General features: G+C 45.9%; 1 protein-coding gene across 1 annotated transcript; it reads left to right on the forward strand.

Moving 5' to 3' along the window:
* Positions 1-521: 521 nt before the first annotated feature.
* LOC119163480 (tRNA selenocysteine 1-associated protein 1) lies at positions 522-20236 on the forward strand. The gene is made up of 7 exons (XM_037415482.2): positions 522-691; positions 1161-1258; positions 3477-3576; positions 5072-5187; positions 8823-8929; positions 12136-12283; positions 19563-20236. Exons 1-7 carry the CDS (start codon positions 656-658, stop codon positions 19624-19626), a joined length of 669 nt encoding a protein of 222 aa, XP_037271379.1. The 5' UTR covers positions 522-655; the 3' UTR covers positions 19627-20236.
* The last annotated feature ends 6595 nt before the right edge of the window (positions 20237-26831 follow it).

The following is a 26831-nucleotide window of genomic DNA, read 5'->3' on the forward strand; positions in this document are numbered from 1 at the left end:
TTTGGCCGACATATTTTTTCCCACATGTGAACAGAATAAGATAAATGACGAACGAAATGCACTCCACAAATTTGTGTGTATGCCTTTTTGTGCACAACACCCTTTCCCCACGTGACGGATTCGTCAGCACACACAATTTCCCAAGTTTATCACGCACTGAAAACAGCACCCTAATATTGTTGATAGTAGCGCTCTGTCTTGTCAGTCTGTTCTTTCCTGTGTTCGTTTTTTCGCCTCGCGCTACATAAATTTCTTTCAAATGTTTCACCAACAAGCCCACATCGCCACGCTTGTCGAGCTTTGAAATCTGTTTCTGATTGTTCGATGCAGACACTTTTGCAAACACTTGAAGAGATTGCACACATGACTCATGAGTGCAGTGGTTGCAATCAGCACAGAACATTGCTGTCATTGGCGGCATCAGCTATCATCATCGTTGTGTAAAGCGGACCGTGGTGCGCGCACGCGCATGCCGAGACAGCGGTAGTATTTATTTTCTTCTCCCCGGCTTTGTGTTGACGTCGTCGTTGCGTTGCGGTGCGAGGCCCCCGTTGCTTGTCTAGGCAGAGTGCACCCACGTTTCACGTATCCCATTTTCGTTGACTTGCGCGAGCTTCTGCGCGACTGTTCTTCGTGTTTTACCTCACATTTTGTTATGGCTGGGTCAGCGTCGACACTCTGGATGGGGGACGTGAGTATACCGGAATGCCTCACCATATACGCTGATAAAGTTCAGTAAACTTTTCGGGGTCATGTAGACGTGATTCTTTCCTCCCAGTAATGCCTAGAGCATCGCTCCCATTAATGCCTAGAGCCCCGATTTTCGCGCTGATCAAGCGACTTCTTGCTTTCTAGTCTCCCGTAGCTCGAGAAATACGAGATGAAAGGCAGTGGCGTATATTTACGAGTGTGTTATGTTAACCGTTTCACGTCGGTGCGCCCTACCTTAGAAGAAACTCCTAGGGGCAAACTGCGCCTTCGCAACGTGTATCGGGCGCTCTAATGCAGCCTGTCACATTATATGAGCTATCGGACTCTGATCGCGTCATGGGGCGGAGCAGTATTCGAAATTCGGCGAAGCCGTGTGTGTGTGTGTGGTGGGAGGTGATCAACGGTTGTAAGCCTGCCTCGTTTCAATCTATTCTTTCCGATCTTTCCAGTTGGAGCCTACCATGGACGAGTACTTTGTGCAGCAGGCATTCAGTATGATGGGCGAGAACCCGGTTCACGTGAAAATCATCCGAGACCGGCTCACGGGGTGAGCAGCCGTTGGCGCAAGCTCGTAATCGCGCGCGCAGCGTTGGTCACCATGTTTTCCTCCTCTGCCTGCACGGCTTACGACTTAGATTAAAAGGAAATTTCGTGCACTGTGAGGCTGGCTCCTAACTTGGAACTTTCAACTCCGTCTTGTTGCGGTTTTGATGCGTTATTCAGATATCGACGTTTTGCTTGAAACGCATGGGCCCGGTTGCCCACCATGTTGCACTTTTTCTCTGTTTGCATGAATTTAGCTAAAGGTCCACCGCACTTTTCGTAACAAGCCTTAAGGTGCTTCGTGTTGTCACTGTGCGCCCGCTAATGCAATGCTTGCAGTATGTTTTGCTGATGCTCAATTTCTTAAGCCTTTTGCGGGCGTCTTTCCATCGGTACTTTCAGTAACATCTTTCCCCGTGTGTTAGGCGGGATTACCAAGGCACATGTGCTTCAGATACGTTTAGCAGTGATTAATTCACTGGTTACATAGCCACTTTACTGTAACATTTATGGGAAGAAGCATGACTAAATGGGACATTGCTGGTTCTCCCTTTCAGGAATGGGTAAAAAATTCGGGCCTGTAAAGAGTCAGAGGCTCAGCCGAGCGAGTATTTTGGGGAGTGCCAAGCAGGCACTTAGATACCAAGGTTCAGCCCCTATGGGCACTTCAGGTAAGTATGCAGTGCTGGCTGTATGCCCACTTGTGCTAAGAAACTGAAGTGCAAGCTGTGTTTGATACAACCTTAATTAAAACCAAAATATAATGAAGCCAAGGAAGGTATTTTACTCTTATAAGTGTTTTGTAATAGTTAAAATGTGAAGAAAGTAAAGTGGTCATAAAGCCAAATTGCTGCCAGCAGGTTCATTCCCTTCTTTCATTCAAGCTGTGTTTGAGTGATGTCCATCAGTACTATCCTCCGTTAGAACATACATATGTGACGAGTTTTTCAGGGTTCTGCTGCATTTGAAATATGTACCTATGGGGGAAATTGTGTGATTTGCTTATGCACTATGTTCAGTGTTTGTTGCATATGTTATACATGCTCATTATTTTAAGAGGAGTTGGGCTGTGTAACACAACTTTTTTAGAGTGTGTATATTCAATGCCATAATTAACGTACCGTTTCAGGGTAGTTTGTGAACAGCAGTAAAGTTCTTGTAAAGGTAATTGACCATTTGTCAAAATTTTACAAGGCGGCTTTTCTGCAAGGTTGCTTTCAAACGAAAAACTCTTGTGCGCAGATTGCTTTTTTTCGCTCACTGTGCCTTTACCACTCCTATTCCAGTGAAGGCATGCGAGTACAACAAAACGACTTTTTCCCCCAACAATTGCAAAGCCGATCGCATGGTGGGTGAGGCACGTGTCGTTCGTAAAGAAGGGGCTGGTGGGGGGTTCGGGAGAAGGCAAAAACACGAGTAACAACTTCTCAGGAAAGTTGCCTTGCAGATTTTTGCAAATGGTCAATTGGGTTCTTTTGTTTAATGAAGTTGCACTCCAGTAATGGTAACTAAAGTCTTCTTACCAGGAGCAAGATCAGCAATTTCGAAAAGATAAATGAAGTGAGGCCAGTGGCAATGCCACACTGAAATTCTTACCGCAAGCCATCATGATCGTGCTTTGGCAACACCTGCACAAATCTAGTTCGTTTTTCAGTGGCACATATGGATTGCATTGCTTACTGAAAGCATTTACGACTGAAACTAATGTTTCAAAGCTTACTATGCATAACCACCAAATTATGAGGACATACATTGAAGCAAGCGACATCACGGCATGATACTAGCTCCGAGGTTTCAGTCATTTTCGCGGTGTAAATTTATCTTCCATTTTTTTTAGGTATCAACCACGAAGTGAACAAAACTGTGTTGTAAATGAAAAATTCTTTCAAACCAAGTTCATTTAGTGCTGACGTACGTCACAGATAGGTTTGGACGCTGGGTACCCAGACATGGCTGTCGCCATGACCTTTTATCTCGTTTGTGTGTGTTATTGCAGGGGAGGACACACAGTCGCTCCACCCCAGCAGTGTTTTTTTGGGGTGTCGTGCTATTTCTTTTATCCGTACTGCTTCTTCTTCCTTTTGATTTCAGCTGCGACTCCTGCGTTTGATCGATCGTCGGCACGGACTGGCACCGTTGTACTTTTCGTTACCCCTGATTGGGAATTCGCTTTAGTGGCTCAAAAAAAAAAAAATCACACCTCTGTCATTGTTTGCAAGCAGGTTGCCGAGAGGCTACGGATTCCTGGACTTTGGTGACGAAGAAGCCGCGGAGCGAGCGTTGCTGCGCTGCAATGGGAAACCAATTCCTAATGCAATGCAGGTACGTATTGCGAGAGACAACTAGACAGTTCGGGTCGTGGCACGGTCGCCCAATATTTAGCAGTATTTGGCGAAAAATAGAAGTCTCTACTGTGCCTAAAAATATAAGAAAAATGGCCCGTAAAGAACTTTCAATTATGCTACACGTGTGGCATGCTGCATAGAGCACGGCCGTCATCTTCTGGCAAAGCTTCAGCTGCTTCAAATAGTTAGTTTCTGTGTAAAGCTGGTGAAGGTTGAAATACCATTATTGCATACGCTGCCAAAAACAAAATAAAAAATCGTTTGACAGAATGCTGACACGCTCATTGCAAACAGCTGGTTATGCTCCGGATCTTGAGTGTGTTATTGTTGCCCGACTCGAAGGCCGCCTATGGATTTATAAAAGTGTAGACTTGTAGATAAAGTGCTCAATCAAACGGGCTAAATTTCTGCCAGATTGTGTGTGAGTGCACAAGAATCAATCCACATAGAGCAGATTTTGATTGAGAATTGGGTGCCATGGCGTCTTGGTACACTCTGAGAAAAAATGGAGTATTTGGGGAGTAGTTCTGCCTCACAACAACAGTCGTCATCTGACTTGCCCACATTTACTTTCTTGAAAACCCGGCACTGGCCACTTTTCTATCGAGAATGCTATGCCGCGCCGATCACGCGCACCTGTTGTGACTGGGAACTACAAGAACCGTGGTGATAACGTAAGGAAAGTACTCGACGCAGATGACAATTATTGGTGTGTGTTGCGTCTCTTATAATCATATTGTGGTTTTGGGACGTTAAACCCTACAAATCATCACCATTATTGGTGTGTGTGTGTGCGTGTGTGTGGCGCAGAAACATTCCCCAAATACTCGCATTTAGAATGTAGGATAATGAGACAAACGATTTTTCATAGATCAGTAAAGCACAATTTCGCAGTCCGAAAATGCCACTCGTACCCGCGATATGACACTTGGTAAGTGAGAAAACGCACAAAAAAAATATTTTGTGGTAGGAGTCTCCACCTTGAAATTCCTTCACCAAACAGCGTGACTTGAGATCTTGACGATGTCTGCTGGGTGCTATATAGGTTCTAATACATTGTAAAAAAAAATGAAGTACATTGTCATATGTGGTGCCATAGAGCTAACATGAGATGTTTCAGCAAATTTAATCTAGCCTAACTCGTGAAAATATTCAAAAGTACTTTTTGAAATTCGCGATGTCTTGTGCAGCAAATTTGGCGCAATATTTAAAAATGAATTTTCGGCCTTAGATTTCCTCCACTTATAGAGAACTTGTGGTAGTGAAACTTATGACATTAGTTTTCATAGTACAGTTTATCAATCTAAATTAAGTCATGATTTCACTTAAGTCGCCCTTCAACAGCAGCTGATTTTCCTTTGCCACTGGCATTTTAAAGGGTTTGTTAATAGTGGTGGCACTTGGACGACTCTCTGTTGTGATTGGGGGGGTAAATGCATACCAGTGTATTTGAGCTGTTTCTTTTTTTGTAGCCGAAGACATTCCGGCTAAACCATGCAAACAACAGCACAGGAGGAGGTGGTGGCGGAGGCTATCAACAACAACAAGGCTACGCCAACGGCGGCGGCCGCCCCCAATATGGATCATCGTGAGTGTTTCACTCCAAGCTGATGGGTTAAAGGGGTACTGACAGAAAAATTTCGTTCCCAAGAAAGTCCACGGGATCAATTCCCGTGAACATATGTATATCATCTGCAAAATATCAACAGCCAATATAGCTTGGAAGGCATTTTAAATTAGTTTTAAAGTTTGCATAAATGATCGACTCCATCGAGCTATTGACACTCTCAAACGAGACCGTTGGGGCTACTTCCCTCACGTGACCACGCTGCAACAAGTTATGATGACGTCATAGCCGCCATTTTCCTTTGGTTGCGTTTGCTCCAGCAGTCTGTTTACTCAGAAGCTGCTCGAGAGTCCATTGCCGCGGCGCACGAGTTAAAGGTTTTGTGTTTGAAGGCATTGCCTGTTCGAAAAAACTTCTTGATGCGAACCACACTGAGGTGCATCCCAGTTCTGTGTGCTGACATAGTCAAGCGCTGCATCTGCTAGGTATTCATGGTTTTTAAAACCGAAATTGACACAGGTCGGTAATAACGAACCTGTAACTAATTGTCTGTCGCACGCTGCCAAAAATGATGTCATGTTATGACTAACAGGCCCCCAGGAACACATTGCAGCAAAAAAAGCATGAAGCCGAAAATTTGTGCCAGTATCCCTGTAACGTTCTGTGACACTAGGTTTTATGAGTTGCTTGGTAATCAAATTCAAAGAAACGCCTTTTTTTTCTTGTCAGATAATTGTCAATATCTGCAAATATAAACGAACTTTGAAATTTCTTTTTTGTGAGGAATTGAAGCTAGGCCTCCCGAGTACAGTGGAACTCCGTTCATGCGTTTTGCAGCGGACCGAGTAGGAAAAACGTAACAGCCAAGAAAACACAGTGTGGCTCGTGCTCGTCGTTGTCATCGGTGTCCCCGTCAGCTGTTGCATTCGAGTTTGCAATGATCTCTGCGATTGTCTGGCAGTCCAACCGTTTTGTAAGCGATGCCGTGCCTCTTGTGGAAACTGTTGATCCAGCCATTTGACACCCCAAAACCAGCGCTCCCCAGTTTGTTGGCTATTTCCATCGCCTTCTCCCCTGAAATGCTGCCGTCGGAGTTGATACCAGCAGCGCGAGCTTGCTTGAACCATGTGAGAAGAGGCTCGCCGAGGTTCCTGCGCTTAGCGGCACGAGCTCGCTTAGCTTTCGGGCCGAAGAGAGCGGCAATCCCTCCATTCTCGGCACGCTTCGAGACGATGCTGTTGAGCGTTGACAGTGGCAGTCCAAGGTCTTTGGCAATGTCGACCCTTTTTCGTGCTGGCTGCTTGTCAATTGCTTTAAATATATCCAGCTTACTCAAAGGGAAGTGCTTTCAGCTTACGCCACGCCATTAAAGCTTGACAAAGATTGCATTGACAAGTTCATTGGTAACAGGCTTAGTGCACACAACAGCGACTGAAGACGAGTCGCAACGTGCGGCAGTGGGACTGTCGACTACTTCCGGCATTCCGCAGTGAAACTTCCGTTGTAAGCGCAGTGATGATGGTGATAGCACTTTTCACAAATGGCCATCCAAGGGCGGCCTCTCCAACTTGCCTGCGGCTTCTTGCAGCCTGTTTCGTAGCAGTGACAGGCCAAGACTGTCAAATCAAAATGGCGATGCCCGGGCGGGTTCGGCAGACTAGGTTGCGACGCATCGTGCAGGAACGTTCTCGCAGTCGCGATGTAACAGCGGGGTTTGCAAAACGTACATGGGATTCTATGAGAGCTGTGTCGGGACCGATAAAAGACAACGTAACAGCAGAGAGAACACAGAAGTGATGAACGTAACAGTGGGCTTTTGCTGTAGTGAGTACGTACCCTTCCTCAGCATAATTGATTCAGTTTTCGAAAAAGCGCTGTTACTGCGAATTTCGCTGTTGAGGAAAGATGTATGTGAGTGAAGACAAAGAACAAGCTTACCTAAGCAAGCGCTTATTTGCTTTTCAGACTGGTTTGAAGACAACATGAGCTTCTAGGTGGTACAGATATATTTGTTTTTCATAGACAATTTTCAGTCTCCAAGGACGTATGAAAGAGTGAAGTGAAAAGCTTATACATCTTATTTCACTGTGAACCTTCTATTTCAAAATGAGCTCTCTCCCTTCCGTTGGCACGAGTGCATACTTTTAAGTCTTGCTCAAAAGAAAATTTGGCTTTCGTAGGATCTCGGCCCTTTTCGAGTGCGAGTGATTTGATTTTGAACAAGCCTTGGACAGTGTTCGAGCTCGCGTGCGTGCTGTGAATACAATCTCTGTTACGAGATAAAGTAGTTCTTTGTAGTAGGTAACTTCACCTTTCTTAGGAAAAAAAAAAAAATAACATGGGTGTTGATGAGTTTGGAAAGTATGGTAAGTGTGGCAGTTCAGCCTTACTTATATGTACTGTATGTCAGCCTTAATTAATGCCTTACTTATATGTATATACAAATTATCAAATGCATACACTCAGCTACACTGAACTTGCTTGCCAAATAGGTAAATAAAAAGTCTGTAATAAACAGGATAGCCTTATTACAAATAGCAGTTGACGTAATTAAACACTCAGCCCAGTCATTGTTGTAGACAGTCAGGCACATAAAATAGTGGAAAATATGGTATATACTTGGAAGTGATCTGACAGGAAAGACCCCCGTTACTTGATGTGGTTATGTCTTAAGCCATAATACCTAAGCATGATTTAAGGGGGCAGACTGCTCTTAGACATTTTTTGTTTATTTCTTCAGTGATCTTGATCAAACTGCACAGAATTATGCAGTTTTTTCTGCTGATTTCAAATGTTTAATTAGTTTTTCTGTAAGTCATCTTATTTTTGAGTTCACCCCCTATTGTTTAAGGCCGCCATAGAAAAAGAAGTGCTTAATTAAAAGTGATATTTAAAATATCCTTACATAGACTAATGACTATAGATTAAAATAATGCAAGAGTTTTTTTGTTTTGAAGCCTTTCTTATTATTTTACAGCAAAATGAACTATCCATTTTCAAAAGCAGTTGGAATTGTGTTAAAATTTTGATGAGTAATTAATTAAAAAGGCTTGTTCTTTAAATTCTGCTCCCATACTTGTACCCTACACACATACAGGTTTCCATTGCAAAAAGAATTGTTGTTGTACCTGCCCTAGCTGCAGAGATATTGAGGCCTCAAAATTGAACAGTTGTAAATTTACTTTTTTGAGAAAAATGGAAAAAACTGAAAAAAACACAGCTTCTTCAAAAAGCAACAATCATGGTGTGCATGTTTTGCAATCCTCATAAGCGTGCTCATAAATTTGTAGCAGAGCTTCTAACACAGGTGCCGGCAAGTTATAAAGAGGCCTCGAAGTTGGTTCCACATTTTTTTGCAGGTTCTGCATGTTAACAGCACCAAGAATCTAGACAGTTAGAATAACATTACAGAAAAATTACCACTTCCTGGTGTGTAAAAATTTGCAGAGAGATAGCAAAATACTTGCAGATACCAAATACGTCAATTTTAAAGAATGATTTTTTTTTTGTCACTTTTTGGTCCCAAAGAGCAGTCTGCCCCCTTAGCTGGCTCAGCAGTGCATCATGTAAATTATGACGAGGTTTCAGCACCACTTGCATGTGAAGCGGCATACATGTTCACCACTTTGGGCATGTACTCCTTGTGCACCTTGTAGGTCAAATGAGCTGTCCATGTTCGTGGGCGACCTCTCAGCCGACGTGGACGACACACTGCTTTACCAGGCATTCTCACAGCGTTACCCATCGGTCAGAGCTGCCAAAGGTGAGAACAGATGCGATCTGCTTCCGCATTTTGATGCTAATTTGCAAAGCCGCTTCAATGTAGTGAGTTCAGACGTAAAGGGGCCCTTGAACAAAAAAGGCCCAGCATGGTCCGAAAAGGCTGCTGATCAGTAATTGAGGCCCCTGAGAACACACGAGCCAAGCATTACAGTGCAACACGAGCCTGTAATAACGGTATTTACTCGCATAATAGGCGCACCTCTTTTCCCCAAAAAGATCCAGCCCCGAGTTCGCGGTGCACCTTTCGGCAAAATAAAATATCCGAAAATGTTATTTATGACTACAGCATAGACCGCTGATAACACATGTCGCCTAAGGCACTACAGCATTCTTCAGCCGCGGGTGTTCGAGAATCGAGGCATGCGACGCGCAGTGTGCCCTCAAATTTCCAAACATCAACATGAAAAAAACCTATGTTGCCAAACGGGGAAAAGAGAAAAAGCTGCGAAAATAAAGCGCTATCGCGAAAATTCGTCGATTACATTTCAGGCCACCTAGATTACGCCCATTGTCGAGGCTGAAATTCTTCTTTCTCATCGCTTCAGTTAACGCGAAAGGGCGTCGAACTGCAAACGCGCAAACACAATGCAGAACGTCTGATCACGGCCAAGTGCGTGGTGTGCCTATTATGGACGGAAATATAAAAATCCGATTTCTCACGACCAAACTGGGGGTGCGCTTATTTGGCCAATGAATACAGTAATTGTTCTTCTTTTTTTTGTCTGCTAGGAATATTTTCCTTTTTCTGTCAATAATGCCACATACAAACCCAAACGACTGTGCCATGTACCCAAGTTCACAGCAATTAGCTGATTTGAGCACCGTGGGCTATGTAGCTACAGCGGGTGCTGCAGGGCGCTGCCACATGCCCATGCTCACCATTACATTGAAAGTAAGCAGCACATTAGAGGGCAAAAAAGAAAGTGCTCAAGATCATGATATGACCGTGACGTAGCTTTTTTTCCTGTGTGCCATCCCTCCCTGCTTAGCTTCCGGCGTGCTCATTGAGGAGAGAGAAGATAGATATGTGAGGTATAACGTCACAAAACCACCATATGAATGAGAGACGCCTTAGCGGAGGGCTCCGGAAATTTCGGCCGCCTGGGGTTCTTTAACGTGCACCCAAATCTGAGCACACGGGCCTACATCATTTCCGCCTCCATCGGAAATGCAACCGCCGCAGCCGGGATTTGATCCCGTGACCTGCCGGTCAGCAGCCAAGTACCTTAGCCACTAGACCATCGCGGCGGAGCGAGGCGAGAGAAGAGAGAAAGCAATCCGCTTTTCCCATTTTGCTGTGCTGCCCTATGGCGTTTTGGCAGAATTTGGTAGGAGCCGAGAACTGGCATTGATAGAACGAAGGCCTCCGAGACCAGGAGTCGTTTCGAGACTTTTTCGCTAGGAAAAGGGGCATGCGCTCGGCATCGTGAAAAGGGCAGATTACAATGTCAAGACAATCTCTGCAAGTTCACTCGTACTTGACGGATAGTGAAAATTTTCACAGCAGTCGATCAGTTAGGCAATAAACTGCTTTAGTGAAGCCACGTTATGGTGACTTCTGAAAAGTGTTGCAGGACGCCTTAAACAGGCTTGGGCCTGTCAGTGGTATTGCGTTTTACATTTTCTTGATATATTGTAACAACATCGTCGTACTGCACAGCTTTCAACGGTGTTTATTACTGGCCATTGCCAGTTTTCTTGCTATAGACGAGTCTGTGGCAAACACAGCTGCAGACCTGAAGTAAAGCTGATGTAACGCCCCGCCGCGGTGGTCTAGTGGCTAAGGTACTCGGCTGCTGACCCGCAGGGCGCGGGTTCGAATCCCGGCTGCGGCGGCTGCATTTCCGATGGAGGCGGAAATGTTGTAGGCCCGTGTGCTCAGATTTGGGTGCACGTTAAAGAACCCCAGGTGGTCTAAATTTCCAGAGCCCTCCACTACGGCGTCTCTCATAATCATAGAGTGGTTTTGGGACGTTAAACCCCCCATATCAATCAAAGCTGATGTAACCTTCTTGAAGACTGCACTTATTAACAGGCTCTTCTTCCCAATGTTTCATGTGTAACATTGCCGCATTTACTCGCATAATCCTCGCACTTTTTTTTTTTGCGGAAAAACAATGCAAAGTTGGGGGGTGCAAGAATTACGCGAGGAAACTTTCCACCAAAACGTACAGAGCGAAAAAGAAAACGAAGTGGCCGCTAAATCGGGATTCTCTCGCCAGCAACTAACAGCAAGCTTTGAGAAGTACCATTCAAAACTTACGTCAACAATAAAAGCACAGGTTCAACACAAGGCAAGATTTATTTGAGACACAAAAAGTGCAAGCAAATAGTCGAGAATCAGAATACCATACGCAAAGCTTGTGGGCGTTGCGGGCGTAGCGGTAGCATTAGTCGCTCAGCAGGAGCCCTCAAAGGGTAGGACGTCGGTATTGGGCTGATGGCTATTTAACAGAATCGTCTGCAGCTTCCTTCTGAAGAAATAGTTTACGATCAATCCCAGTTTTAGGCACATGGCAAGCCCAACGCGTCTTAGTGGCTTTCAGCTGCCGTCACCAGTAGCGAACACAAAACTCGTAGACACCGAAGAGCCTACTGGCGGCCCTGTTGCCGTTGTTTAGTGCATGATCTATCGCTTTCAACTTGAAAGCAGCCGTGTAGCTTCAGTATCGCCCCATATCGTACCGACACAACATGCAAAACACGCCGCAACGCGCACTTGCGACTTTGGCTTAGCTTGGATTGAATCTCCGTGCAACAATAGTTCGCTTGACGCTTAAGAGATAACGCCAGATGGCGCGCGATATCATCATCAATGGCTGGAACGAGCGGACGGAATTCAGGCTGTACTGATTTGCCGTAGTGTCGGAACAATAAAATGCTGTTGTGACATTTCCCACTGCACAGAAAGCATTATGGGCTAAATCAAAGGTAGTGGTTTAGGGTAACGTATGTGTACCATTTATTGGTGTACCCGGACTCTAGGTTCCGTTATGGAGAAGTCTAGAGGCCTGTGTATCGGATTTAGGTGCACATTAAAAGAACACCAGGTGGTTGCAACTTCCAGAACCCTTCAATGTGGCGTGCCCCTCATAATCATGTTTGCTTTTTGGGATCTTGCAGAGCAGATGCCTTCGTTCTATTGGTTTGGCATTGATGTCTGCTGGTGGCGCGTTTCTGTTGCAGTCGTGATGGATCCGACTGGCCTGAGCAAGGGCTTTGGCTTTGTGCGCTTCTCGGATGGGACCGAATACCAGGAGGCTCTGGTAGACATGCAGCACTCCCTCCTGGTGGGCTCCAAGCCCATCCGTGTTGGTGTCGCCAACCCTCGCAGGTCAGTTGCCGTGACCGACATCGTTAGATAAAAACAAGATTGCTTGCAGCCCTGCAACTCTCACACTTCCTATACTTTGGACGTCGCAATGCTAGATTTTGATATTGGCCATTGTTATTTGTAACTCGAGTGGGTTGTGATCAGGGCCAGTGAACATTTGAGTTGTACTGGCACAAGTAGTGCACTTGCAAGGGGGGACATGGGTCATTGAACGCGAAAAATCGTCAAAAAAAAACGGTTTTTGAAATGTGGCATTTGTGAAATCTACATCTATTCTTTTTATCTGCCAAGTTTCCCATCTTGAAAGACCGAATTTCAGCCTCAATATGAATTTAAAACATGCCCGGTGGCCGGTTTTTCATCTGTGCAGACGCTAAAATGACGCATGTTCAACGGCACCGCGCCTCGAGAGCGGCCATCTTGGTCATGTTGGAAAGAGCAAGTTTTCGGCTTCAAATATCGCGCGCTTTCCCCTCTGTTAGGCCTGTCGGTTGAATACAAAAAGAGCGCCAAAAATGCCAGAAGCGCACATTCTCATTCGTTGTAGCAAGCACGCGACAAAATAGCGCCATGTGATAGGCTGTCCTCATCGTCAGCTGTCTGCTAGATGCTCTAGAGGTGCACTGCGAGGCGCCATTTTGGATACGGTTCGTGGGTGGCGAGGCGCGACCATGGGCCCTCCGCTCCAAAAGTTTGCGTCCAAACACATGTATGGAAAGAGGAGGAAGTCCATTCTCGCTAACCTCCACAAACGCCCTGCCGCTTCGCAAGTTGTGGAGGATGATCCGTTGACGGCGCCAAGCGATGGCACCGATGCAGCAGACAACGAGCGAGGGTTAGGCCTAGTTGGAGAGCCGACGAGTGCGTGCGACCAAACCCCCAGCCGCATCCGTCGTGATATAGTTGTACGGATGCCTTCAGATCTGGAGCTGATAAAGAAGAGAAGAGAGCCAACGAGCAACTGCAAGAGCTCGCGTCAACCACAGCAGTGAACCGTAAGTCGAACATTCTGTCCGCTAGCGATGTCGCGACCGACTCGGTCGACGATACAGTTTTCACCATGTCGTGCCTAAATTCGGTGAACGCGCTGCTTCTGGAGCACATCAAGTGCAAGACTTGTGGTGGCAGCGCGAAAATAGGCCGGAAGAAGCGAGAGTACTGCCTTGCAGTCAGTCTGGTGCTCACGTGCTCGAATTGCAGCGACAAAGGGTCTGCATGGAGCGCGCCGCGAGTGGAAGGGACTCCGAAGCTAAATCCGTTTGCTATAAATATTCTGGCTTCGTGAGCGATGCAGAGCACTGGCAATCGGCAAACGGCGTTCAATGATATTTTTGCAGCCATGAATATCTCGCACCGCGCGCTGCATTCGAAAACGTGGCAGGTGTACCAAAAAAACTAAGTTGATGCCTGCCGCAACTCAAGCTGCCGAGACGCTCGCTACTGAGTGCGCGAATTCGGTTCGGCAGCTGCACAGCACACTGAATTTCAGCTACCCGGGAAACATCGCCCTTTCCTACGACGGGTCTTGGATGACTCGCGGGCACAGTTCCCACGCTGGTGTCGGCACTGTAATCGAACTTTTCAGCGGACTTGTGCTAGATTACGTTGTGCTTTGCAACTTTTGTGCCCGATGCGTGCGCGGACCAAAAGTCGATGGCGCGTCATATGAGGAGTGGAAGGCCAACCATGTGTGTCAAAAGAATGCTGATAAGAAGGCAGGTGAAATGGAGGTGGAGGCAGGCATTGTTTTATTCAAGAGGTCTCTCGAAAAGCACAGTTTCAGGTACACCACAGTGCTGTCAGACGGCGATAGCCGTACATTCCTGCCCCTGAAGGAGGACAAAGTGTTTGGGTTTGTTGAGGTTTACAAAGTGGACTGCATAAACGACGTGCACAAAAGAATGAGAACAGCACTTCGTAATGTTCTGCCAAAGCATAAAGGGCCTGGCTTAGAGTTTCTTGGTGGACGAGGGAGGCTGACAGGAAGGAGACTCTGTTACAAAACTCGGCTCTTACTATGGCTGGGCTTTGAAATCGCACATTGGTGACATAGACGTGGTGGAGAAGGCAGTGATGGCAAGTTACTATCATATAACATCAAATGATGAGGATAGTAACCACAGTATTTGCCCAGAAGGTCCAGATTCTTGGTGCCGGCAAAATGCCGCAAAGGCCGAGGGCCGGCCTGTCTCAAAGCACCGCTACAATTCGCCTCCTCATGTGAGCAAGGCATCGCTGCCAATCTACCGACTCTCCGGCAGGCCGCTGCTTGAACGGTGCCCAAGAGGCAAAACCCAAAACAATGAGATCTTGCACTCCTTGATATGGGCTCTCGCACCAAAGGAGCGACACGTATCCCTTTTTAGTGTTGAGTCAGCTGTCCCAGAAGCGGTGAAGTTCAATGCTGGCTGCAAAAGGACTTTGGCAAGCATCTTGCAGGAGCTCTGCATGAATCCTGGCCAAAAGTGCATGCAGCAGATGGAGGACATAGATCGCCGCCATTCAGCGGCATCTGAACGCAAATGTGCCTCGGCAGAAAATGTGCATTGTGTGCTCAAAAAGCGCCCCAAAGGTGCCAGTTCCCAAACTATGTCCCAGGGGCCTACCAATGTTTTATAACCGTCTGTGTGCAATACTTGTGATTCCGTGCAATTAAATATTTCATTTCATTTCATTTCATTTATTTATACTGTTAGCCCAGAAGTGGGCCGTTACAGGGTGGAAGTACAAACAATTATTTGCAAAAAAGAAGTACCGTACAGGTCTCGAGATAATTTCTCGGTATTATTGTGACCAGCAACTCGAAGTTATACATAACATACATAAATGGAACACACATGCGATGCAATACATACGCGCAGAAATTAGTCGTTTGTATGACCACTCAATGGCCACATTACGAGCCATGAAGTTAAGTGTACTGTAATATAATAAATAATGACCAAATCAAAAAAGTTCTTCCTATGTTGTATGTCTTATGCTTTCTACTGTCAACCCCTATGTCATTTATAAATTTTTGACAGGTGGTTATTTTTCTATTGTGGTAAGAACAATAGAAATTATTAGCTTGATTATTTAATGAACTAATGAAGCTACAGACAAAATAACTACATTTTGGAATAAGGAAAACAAAGTAAGCATGCCACCTCTAAAGATGAAGAGATAGAGATAAAAAGATGGAGATAAAGAGAGCCCTAAGACCCATGTTCCCCCTTAATTAACAGAGTTTCATTTAATAAGAGCCTACTGTATTACTGTCACATATACTGTGACACATGGGTACTTAAACTGTACCTAAAGCAGAGTTACCGTGCGCAACTGTGTGCTTAGATTTAAGAACAATTTAAGGAACCCGGACATCGGCAATTAATTCAGATGGCATGCCTTATATATAATGTCTTATAATTTCATTGAAAATTTCATCTTTTTTACATTGCCTTCAGCGTTCGTGTGGCATTGTTAGTAACTGACTGAAAGCAGTGGTCATATTTTGTCTGAAAAAAAAAAAAGTATGCTTGTCCCATTAACCAGACCTTTGTTGTAGCACTGTCATGCTAGTAATCCATCTATGAAAGCTTTCTGCCGAGCTCTTATACAAGATTTTTATATTTTTACTGGTGAACATGAGAATACACATGGTAAACGCAGTGCAGCGCAAAGAGCCGTCAGCCACTAAGCTTTCCCGACTAGACTTATCGACTATCCCACATTTCATGAACCGAGTGAACGGTGGTACTGAACTAATCACACAGATATGCGGGCTTTCTACGATTTTTCTTTCTCTTTTTTGTAGTATGCAGATGACGGAGATGTAAACAAGTAGTTCAGTCATGCTACAGCAGTGCATAATAGGGGGAACACGAGCTAACCACGTACAAACAATACAGCAAAGGCGTGATTATGTGCGAAAGCGTGAAGAGAGACACCCAGTGCGAGCAACCCTATGAAAGGCAGAATGCGTTTTACTCGTGAGTAATGTTAACCTTGCATAGTCGTCGTGCATCGATTCAGTAGAGAATAGCGCAGATATTAACAGTACCGTAATTACTCGAATCTAACGCGCACCTTTTTTCCGGTTAAGCGAGTTCATAAATCGCATGCGCGTTAGAATCGAGTACGAACAAAAAAAATACGTTCAATCTATTGCCATCGGCAAATCCAAAATGGCCGCCCCTTACGTGCGTCGGCATGGCGCGTCGGCCATTTCTGCCTATGTGTTTCCCATGTGCGGCACTTCGTACGTGTGCTGAGGAGTCCGTCATCTAGTAGTGCATTAGCATCGACGGAGTGGAAGGGCCGACTCCAAAAACTCGAGTGCACCACGATGCCGCTTTTAAAAGAAAAGTCATCGCGTGTGCGGAAACGGACGGAAATCGGGCCGCATCGCGGTCGTTCGGAGTTCCCGAAACGTGCGTGCGGGACCGGCGGAAACAAAAGCAGAAGAATGTCGACAGCAAAGCTCACGCAAAGGCTTCAGTGGACCACAGCAGGGTCGGTTTCCGCAAATTAAAGAGCTGCTCGGCGAGTATGTGCTTGAGCAGCGAGCGGCACAGCGGCCCGTGACGACAGAACTGCTCCAAGTGCGGGCTATGCAATTAGTCTTAGAAAAAGGTCTAATGTGGAGCCAGTTTAAAGCGAGCAGGTGCTGACTAACTAACTTTATGAAGAGGAAACGCTTTTCCCTCCGAAGGGGAACATGCATATGCGAAAAGTTTTGCGGAGGAGTATGATGAAAAGCTTCACAGTTTTCAGAGGTTCGTCCTAAGCTTGCGGCGCAACAACGGCTACCTGCTTGGGCAAATCGGGAATAATGCCGATCAGACGCCTCTTTACTTCGACATGCCTGGCACCACAACCGTCGAGAAGGGGGCGAAGCAAGTTCGCGTGCTGACATTGGTCCACGGTAAAACTACAGTGACGGCAATGCTCTGTTACACGTCAGATGGGCACAAGCTTCGCCCGTACCTCATATTTAAATGGAAGACGCTCCCGAAAGGAGTCGTTTTTTCGAGTGGTGTGATCGTGCGGGCCAGCGAAAAAAATGGGTGCGTGTTGCAATCGATGTCTTACGTTTTTTTTTTTTTTTAACGGTGGAAATCGGGTGCGCGTTACAATCGAGGGCGCGGTAGAATCGAGTAAATACGGTAAACTGTAGTCGACGCATTCTATCCACCGACAATCGGCTCGACGGCACGCAACGAAGCAGCGCTGCATGTATTTGTGTACGCGCCGCTGACCGCTGATCCCCACTTTCGCGGGAACGGCGCTGCCGCCTATAGCTTGGTCTCGCCACGAATAGCAACCATTTATCGCGGCACTTTCGAGTTTTGTTATAAACAGTTTGGACTGTACTATACTGGCACTTGTGCTTTGCAAGTAAAGGACTGCCATAGGACACAGATATTGTTGCCTTATTGCTCAAGATTCTCGTTCTTAAATTTCCATATGTGGTGGGAATCTTTGAGTGCTATCACCCACTGGCATAAATGACAAGGCGGGTGTTCGGACTTCACATGTGTTCATGCTGGGTGGGACACCCCTTACAGGTGCCGTCCTTTGGGATAGGTCTTTCTGACATGATACACACAAACCTAGATGTAACGAAGTATCGGTTGTAAAGAACTAAACAAAGTACAACCTTGTTTCAAGCGGTTACTGTTCTCATATATCCACCACTATTCAAATCTAAACGGCGCAGGTGTTCTGTGGTGCAACATTTGAAGCCGTTCGCTCAGTCGAGCGCTATCATGGCGTAGGGCAACGACACCAGTAGCCAACAGCAGAGGCAGCTCATCCGCGTTTCGGGGGTTCAGTGCGCGCTGGTGCTCGCCTTTATGGACGAACATCCTTAGCTCGTGGCAAACTGCGGCACGGCATCACTGTCGCCGACCGGCTGCGGCTATGGCAAGAGCTCGGCGACGCGCTGAACCATGAAGGGCCTGCGCTAAAAAACGTGGAGGAGTGGCAGGCCTGGTGGCGCAGGCAGGTGCACGAGGCCTGTCGTGAAGCCGCCGCTGCAGCTGCCGCGCAGGCGAGACGGAAAACTGTGGCGGTGGGAAATGCCATGTTGCCTTCCGACTTTTCAGATGGACTTCCGACTTTTCAGATGGAAGTCCTTACATTTCAATCCAATCCATGCCACCTTGCAGCCATTTCGATCTATCCGGTTCCTTTCGGACGGTCTCTCTAACCGTTCCTTCGCCTTCGTCCGAAAACAGGAAAAAAACTGTCACGTGGCACCTTGGCCCACGTCGCATAGAACATCACAGCATTTGTCACAGCTCGAATGGGCCAATCGCGTGAGACTCGATGGAACAGACCGCCTCCGTCCAGATTTGGAATTTGTACAAGATTGCACCACAGCACTGCCGTTCCACCGGTCTTGCGAGAAAGCTGATTTTTATATTTTACTTCAAGGCACGATTTTCATTGCTCTATACTGTATAACGTTGTTGATGTGTTTCTGAAAAAAAAAAAAAAACTTGGGAAAAATAAATTTACGATATGAATTGGGATAATTCAATTTTCACACTTCCGAGCGTAGGAGCCTGGAAATCGTATCAAGCGGGAACATATTGGCAAGCTTCTACTGTAATGACAAATAAAACCTATGTTAAAGCAATATAGCCACCACGGCAAGATGTGTATCCCCTCTTGTGACTTTACTAGATTTACACCTCTCTGGCATTTATTGTTTAAGGGACACTAAAGAAAAACAATTAGTTTTTTTAGATCGACAAATTGTGCTCTGAGAACTTCAATGTCCCAAGTTTTACTGTCCATTATTAGCGTAGAATATTGAGATTGAAGTTTTTTTTAAATCTCCCACTGTAATCGTGCGTGATGTCAGAAGTTCCACAAATGGTTTTTTTTTTTCTTTTTACACGGCATTGGCTAAATTAAATGTTTCTTAGACTTCTACGCCTTGTATGCTAGTCTATGGCACTAACCGATAACAGTGTGCTGCAATTTTATAGATTAGAAGCTACGTAAAACCCAGTAGACGCCTTCAAAAATTGACGTCGCAGTGTTTGGTGCGGAAATCTCAGGCTGGCATCGTCACCCGCAGTTTTTTGCGCATTTTCTTGCTTGCCAAATGTTGTATCGTGGTAAGAGTGGTGTTTTCAAGATTGTGAAATTGTACTTTACTAACACACGAAAAAGCATTTTGTTTTGTAGTGTCCTTCTAAGATTTCTGGCAATTCTTGGCATACGGGCTGTTGTCCGAATGGCGTACACTCCTGCCAAGCACTTGACCCTCATGGCTTCCACTTTGCAGAGCTGCAGCTGGTCCTGGTGGTCAACGTGTCTTCTACCGTAACCAGTCATCAGACTACTACTAGCTGCGACTTGTTCAACTAACTTTCTTGAGGTTGCAGACCTATTGCGCAAGTGTCTGCTTCATTGCGTGCGTCTTCTGAATGTCTGTAACTTGCAGCACGCTTTTAACAAGTGTTTTTTGGGTTCGCCTGTCACATTTTAGCTGTACATATGTGCACTTAAATGACATAGACTTCAGGAAAAGCTAGAGTGTGAGCCTCGTTTTCATCCTCGGCATGGTGTGGCATTTAGCAGGGATTTCGCAGACAATTACAGTTGCTTGTTCATATGAAAATTGTGCGTATTAAGTGCGAAGTGGTCTAAATGTTGCTTCGTGTGTACTGGTGTGAATCTTGTATTCCAGAAATGAACTTGCTCTTCGAAACTTTTGTGTCTTTAAATAATAAAAATAGTAGGCATGCTTGTATTTAAGCATTTGAACAAATGTGTTCTGATCACAAGTTAAGCATATTGCAGTTTATCACGTGAATTTTCTTTTTCTTCATTGTTACAATTATTTTTTATGTCTGAATGTTTTGCATGCAGTTTTAGTACTGTAACAAGCATGCTGCCTTGTATGAGGACCATATTTAGAAGGCTTGTATGCAATAAAACTCTGCTACTCAAGTTGTATTCAGTAGTCTTATGGGAAGTTGTAAAACCTGCACCGCAGTTGGCATTCGGGCCCCTTCTTTTAGTTCAACTGTGTTAGAACAAACAATATTACCATATTAGTGTATACTATCACTATCAGAATAAGAATTGACTACATTTCCCGCCATTGCTACTGAAATACTGCCTAATAAACGCACCCCCTGCATTCATCCGCTGTAGTCCCACCAACCAACACATGGAGGTCTCTTGCCCGTCCGTTTTTTATTACGCCGACCCCCTTCGCCCGCTGCCGCTCGCCGCATTGAGCTTCACCGATTTCCACATCCCGTACGGCCCCGAACGCCGGCGCCGCATTCATTTTTTTGAGGGAGGGGGGGACCAACTGGAAGCTCCGCCCATTGGTCCGTAATCGCTCGGACACGTGTTTGTTTCTCGCGTGCCTGGCGGCCTGCGGGCGGCCCGGGACCGTCTGAGCGATTTCTTTCGGGCAGCTAGCAGCCGACAGCGTGTGGCGCATGCCAGTGCGGCCATCTCAAGTTAGACACGGAAATTTTTGACATGCTCTTGCTCTCTTTGCTTTTCTGTCCGCTTCTCGCATGTTTCTGGATTTTGCATTGTTTGCGCACCCAGTTCTTGTCATCGGTGTTCTGAGCCACGTCAAGGATGTGCGTATTCCCGAAGGTCAAGCAAACACACGTTATGCTCGCTAGGAGAAACAGTGATGGAACGACCACACCGATCTACGATGTGCACACGCTCAAGTAGTCCACTTACAGTAAGTTGCATCACAACAGAAATAAGTATAATTCACTACCTAACTGCTGTTTAGGTTGGAATTTGGTCCGCGTTGTGGCCTGTGTCACAGCTATGGAAGGAGCAGACGGCATAGCAGATGCCACAGCGAATGCAGCCAGCATTAAGCGCGCAGATGGCCCGAGGCCGCTCGGGCTGGCTCGGAACTTTTAGATCACGTGCATGTGACATAGGCGCCTATGAGCCGAGGCATCTGCGGGCCGCCGGCGAGTGATCCAGGACTTGGTAAATCGATGAAGCTCATTGTTTTTTTTTTTTATCTGTGCACGACACGTCCCGTCTTTTTTAATTATCTATGCGCCACAGTGGTGTGCACGAATTGTGCAAGTGTAAGGACATCACAACTGATAAGCACACAGCGAGCGAATGTCGCGAAAGTGCCCGCACCAACCGACGGTCACTTCCTGCAAATACGAAGCTTTAAGGCCCAACCACACGCACGCAATTTTCGAGCGACGACGACAAGATTTGCTGTGGCGAAGGGCCATTCGTCGCTGTCCCGTCAGAGGTTTCTAGACACCCCCCCCTCAAAAAAAAAAAAAAAAAGCTTGTCACCCAGAAAAGATCATGACTACTTCCACAACATTATCGCTTCGGTTGCAATTTGTTCTTCGTGCTTGTTATCCGCACGTACTTCAAGAAGCACCAGATATAGGTTATCGTTTCTACAGTAACTTCTCATGTGGAGAGCGAGGCGGCGGCCGTATTTTGTCATTAATCTTGTTGCCAACTGTTCGTTTTGATGCTACGGCAGTAGCTTGCTGCAATGTTGGTTACTTGCTACAATGTCAACGGCGGCGTAGCGGTCATTGTGCCAGGTTGCCGCGAAGTTGGCAAAGTGCATCGTAGCGCACGCTTCTGGGCACCTCTCGAGATCACAGCAGGTACCGCTGTTGCAGTAGAACGATTGCGAGAAAAGATGGCCGCACAACGCTTTTATGGTGTGTGCGGGCAGTGCAGGAACTGCTTGCAGAAGATAGCGCCATCAACCACCGAACCTAAGTGCGACAAAGAAGCTGGATCCAAACAGTCTACATTTATTGTCAATTGCAAAAGGCTGAGCAACCCAACTTTTTTTCTTGCATTACTGCATTTTTGCTCATTCCGAAAAAGTTTTCATATTTGCCCCGCATAATGAACGCACCTCCAACTTTGCTTCGATTTTTCTAGGAAAAAATGCGTTCATTACGCAAGTAAATACAGCATTAGGTGTTCAGCTTACTGCAATCTGTGCAAGGGCATTTGCATCTTCAAAATGAAGTCACAGATGCAATTCATGATGGCTAGATTCTGACATGATTATTTAAATATACCTTGCAGGCCCAAAGGCATTAGGAGGACAGGGGGAAGTGTAATGAAATAAGGAAACTCTCGAGGAACAAGGTGGTCAACTTGTTAGAATGTTTTAATTTAAAAGGAAACAACATTGTCATATACTCTAAAAGCCCTCATTCGGAGAGTATTCTCTGAACAAAAGTCCTTCACTTCAATGCTTAAATCGCTCTTTATCAGAGGCATCTAAAGGGGACAGACGAAAGGACTGACCTTCACATCCGATGCGTCCATGTTCGTACATTAGACATAAGTCATCAAGGTTTAAGGCACGCAGTTTTTGGACGTTATACTCTAGGGAAGTTGAGTATAATAGAGTTGTCAGCTTGTAATTGCTAAAGAGCAAATTTTGCAGTATTCTACAACTGAATGTACATCAAAAAACATAGCTGATAGCTTATCACAGCTCTGCCATACACAAGCTGGAAGTGCCCCACAGCCAGCTGGCCCCTAGGGTAGCACATACAAGGATACTACTGGCCCCGGCACTATAGCACCACCAATTATGACTGTGTTTGTCCGCTGCAAGCCGAGGCGTTAATTTTCAGATGTGAAGCATCTTATGAGTGAGCTTCATCCAATGGCTCGCGCGTCTCCTCTTTTTTTCTACACTCTTCCCCTTTCCCACTTCAAAATGCTGATGCAAGCAGTATCTGTTAGCCGACCCTCGCTCTCCCCTCTCTTCTAGGCATCCCTCCCTTCGGCATTTACAACCCCATTACGCACTTGTGTCCCCTCTCTCTTTCCCCGCGATGTCAACACAGGCAGGGTCTGCTAGCGAGTTCCTTCATTCAAAAACAAATCTCAGCATATTCACGGAGTGAATGATGATTGTGGCGAAGTATAAAGTTTCATCACTAAACCGTGAGCCATCCGCGAATATTGCCAACTACATCATCAAACACTATGTATTTATACAAGAAAATTTTATTGTTCGTAAGTGGTAGCTATACATCGCTTCTGTTCCCCTTTCATTATAATCGCTTTACGGTTAGTGAAGTGGTGATCGGTGATGGGGTGCAGTGGGATGTTTGCAAAGACGACGTAGCGGGCAGTTGGCAAAGGTGAAACTTTAGGGGGCCACGTACATACATACAAGGGATGGACAGACCCACGCCTTTAGGAGCTTCGCCCCTAAAAACCAACTCCTCGCGCTGCAGTCGCGATATCCCTCCCACTGACCCCTTCAAGGTAGTGGCAGTGGAAGATTTCTCCTGCGCGTTAACAATAAAAAATTGTAGCGAGCGTGTTAGCTAAAAGCGAACTGTGGATTTCTGTGACCAATAGAAGTCTTCTGTCTCTCATTTCCCATTAGCAGCGACTGGCATGTTCCAGTAGTAAGCAACAGTCCATCACTGTGTGCTTTGCGCCTCCCCAGGTTTCTCTCCTACACAACGCTGCAACGAGCACCAGCGTCGATGCCGCTGCCAGTGTAAGCGTTCATGCCTGCCGCTTCGCATCTACACATGGTTCTTTTTAGCAGGAGTGGAGATGGCGTAATTTTTTTCACATCTTTAGTTTTGACCTGCTTGCTTTCTGCACTGTTTCTGCGATGAAAACCAAGAGATTGATTTTGCACAACTGCAGCCCAGCAAAAGGCTGCATCTCAACTGCCTTTCGTATGTTAAAAATGTTGCAATTGAGAAACAGGTGAGAACAGCAAAGGGAAGCAGTGCATGCAGTGTTGTGCAGTGTGTCAGTCAGTGCGACCGGCACCTCCGTATTTTATGGAGCAACCTCTTTACAATATGCACACTGTTATAATACTACAATAAATCAGTGCTAAAGGATAGAACCATAGCTTGGCGTACTCACTCATGAGTACACTCACTCACTCATACTCATTTGAACGTGGCGAGTGTGAATATAAGTAAGTACTGATGAGTGTGAGTAGAACGTGAGTGAGTACTTTCAGTTTGAGTATAAGTCAGTATGAACGTGAGTGAGTACTCATGAGTGTGAGTAGAAGTGAGTTTGAACCAATGGCGGATTAAGAGGGGGGAGTGGTAGGGTCGATCATCCCCCTCGCCAAACTCTGTCACCGCCCTTCCCCCCTTCAATCCAGTGCTGGCCGCCCACCTCCTATTACCAATTAGGACGAATGAGTGAAGCCACTTGGAGCACACATGAACAGTATTTATGCTGCGAAGGGGTTTTTTCCTAGTAAAAACAAAAAAAGTCAAGACACGACCTTCTCTCCAGTGTTACTTTAGGCGACCCCTCCCCCTAAAATCAGTGGCTGGATCCGCCTCTGGTTTGAACGTGAGTGAGTACTCATCAGTGCGAGTATCCGTGACTATGAACTTGAGTGAGTATTCATGAGTGTGAGAAGAAGAGAGTATGAACGTGAGTGAGCACTCCAAATGTAAGTAGGAGTGAATACAAACGTGAGTGAGGGCCTATGAGTGCGAGTAGACATGAGTATGAACCTAAGTGAGTGCAAAGGCTGAAAAAATTGTGGTGAGAATGAGTAGTCTCTCAAAGTGCCGACCTACGGATAGAACACACATGCATGTTAAAGCCCCTATTTCTTTCAGCATGTTCAAATGACAGAAACACGAACAGTATCTTGGAGTTATTGAAAGCAGTCAAACACTGACATGCCTCCCTTGAATTGATGTTCATTTGAAACCTTTACGCTCCGAGAGACTTCGCTCTCGAAACCAAAGTTGCACATCACTGAAAACTGCTGTCCCGGCTATACAGAATGTATTGGCTGTTGACCACATGGAACCACCTGAAGTCCTTAGACTATTTTAGATGTGCGCGATTATTCCAAATCTCAAAATTTTTTTGGATAGGATTTGCTATTCAGTTTACACTGGAATTTCACTATTCGCACTTCCCAAAGACAAATACAGTCGGCGTCACATTCGCAGTGCCCCTTCAGAGTTTCAATATGCTCCACTCGACCAAACACGTATTACGGCTAAGCCGAAAGTTTCTAGCTAAAAAATTTCATATTCTCTCAAATATACGCGTCTATGAGGCAGACTTTGAACTCCAAACTTGAGGGGTGCGCACTTTTGTCTTGTTAGATCAGTTGCGCTTCCACTGAAGTTGAAAGAGGAGACAAGGCTGAAGAAATAGCATCTAGGCCACTCGTGTGTAAAGTGATGTTGGCATCACTTTAGTTTCACCAAATCATGCACATGAACACCATTCGGCCTCTGTATTGCCTCAGCTTGTCTTCATAAGATAGCTATGAAACACCAACCCACCAGCACTTAGTCAACAGAGTCAAAAGAAACGCTTTCATGTTGCTATCTCATCAGAATATGTCTGAAACCTCTGCAACTTTTTTTCCCCTGCAATTTCGCTTCGAAAAATATTCTATCCAATTTGCACTCAGAATGGAATATTTGAATTTGCTTCGCACCAGAATTTTGCTATTCCCACAGCTCTACTTTATTTCTGAACGCTTGAAAGCAGTGGCAGGACTTATCCATTGGCTAGCACTGCAGTAGTAAAAGTAAATATCCCTGTAGCAAAGCTGTGTGGCTGCAGGTATTCCAGCAGAGCAGTTTACCTCTAGCCCCTGCATGAAGGAAGTGTACCCAGTGAGCTTACGTCCGTATTAAGGACATGGTGCGTCGACAGGTATGAAGATAGGCAGGGGGAGGGTAAGTGTTGCAATGGGGGGGGTAATTTTTTAAAGAGGAAATGAAGAAAAACGTGAACCCTGCAACTGTCTGAAGCAGACTGCGACACCTCAGCCACTGGTTCGCAAGGGAAAGAATAAGGAGGGATCAAAAGATATAGGTAACTAAAGGTTGGGATAGAGAAGTTCGCAGACAGGACCCAATTGACAAAGAGGACATTTACGGAACAACCGTAAGCCGTGAAATCTACTGAGTGGCGCTGTGGAAATTGAGACGAATAGGAGAGAGGAAAGAGTGCACCACGTGTGTCAGAGGGGCCGGTTCGGCAGTGGTCGCGATAGTGGCAGATGTATCGGAGGTGTGGCGATTGCAACGGCGCTCTTGTCGTAGTATGGGTATGACATCGTACATGGTACACATAAAAGTGGATTGATTGATTGATATGTGGGGTTTAACATCCCAAAACCACCATATGATTATGAGAGACGCCGCAGTGAAGGGCTCCGGAAATTTTGACCACCAGGGGTTCTTTAACGTGCGCCCAAATGTGAGCACCCGGGCCTAGAGCATTTTCGCCACCATCGCAAATGCAGCCGAGCACCTTAGCCACTATACCACCATGGCGGGGCGGATAAAACTGGAATTCACATGTCGGAACACCAGAAGAAACCAGAGAAGGTGCAGCGCACCGTCGCTGGAGGCAGCAGAGACACAAAATATACAGCTAGCAACAGAGGAACTCTGCAAGAGAGGAGAATGCAATCGAAGACCCTAAGTTCCAGGAAACTCCTCGCCAACTGCAGTCACTCACGCCAGAAAAAAAAAAAAGGAAGCAGGAAGGCATCTACAGCTTTGCTGGTAATAGG

The sequence above is a fragment of the Rhipicephalus microplus genome, chromosome 9 (assembly GCF_043290135.1).
Source record: "Rhipicephalus microplus isolate Deutch F79 chromosome 9, USDA_Rmic, whole genome shotgun sequence".
NCBI lineage: Eukaryota > Metazoa > Arthropoda > Arachnida > Ixodida > Ixodidae > Rhipicephalus > Rhipicephalus microplus.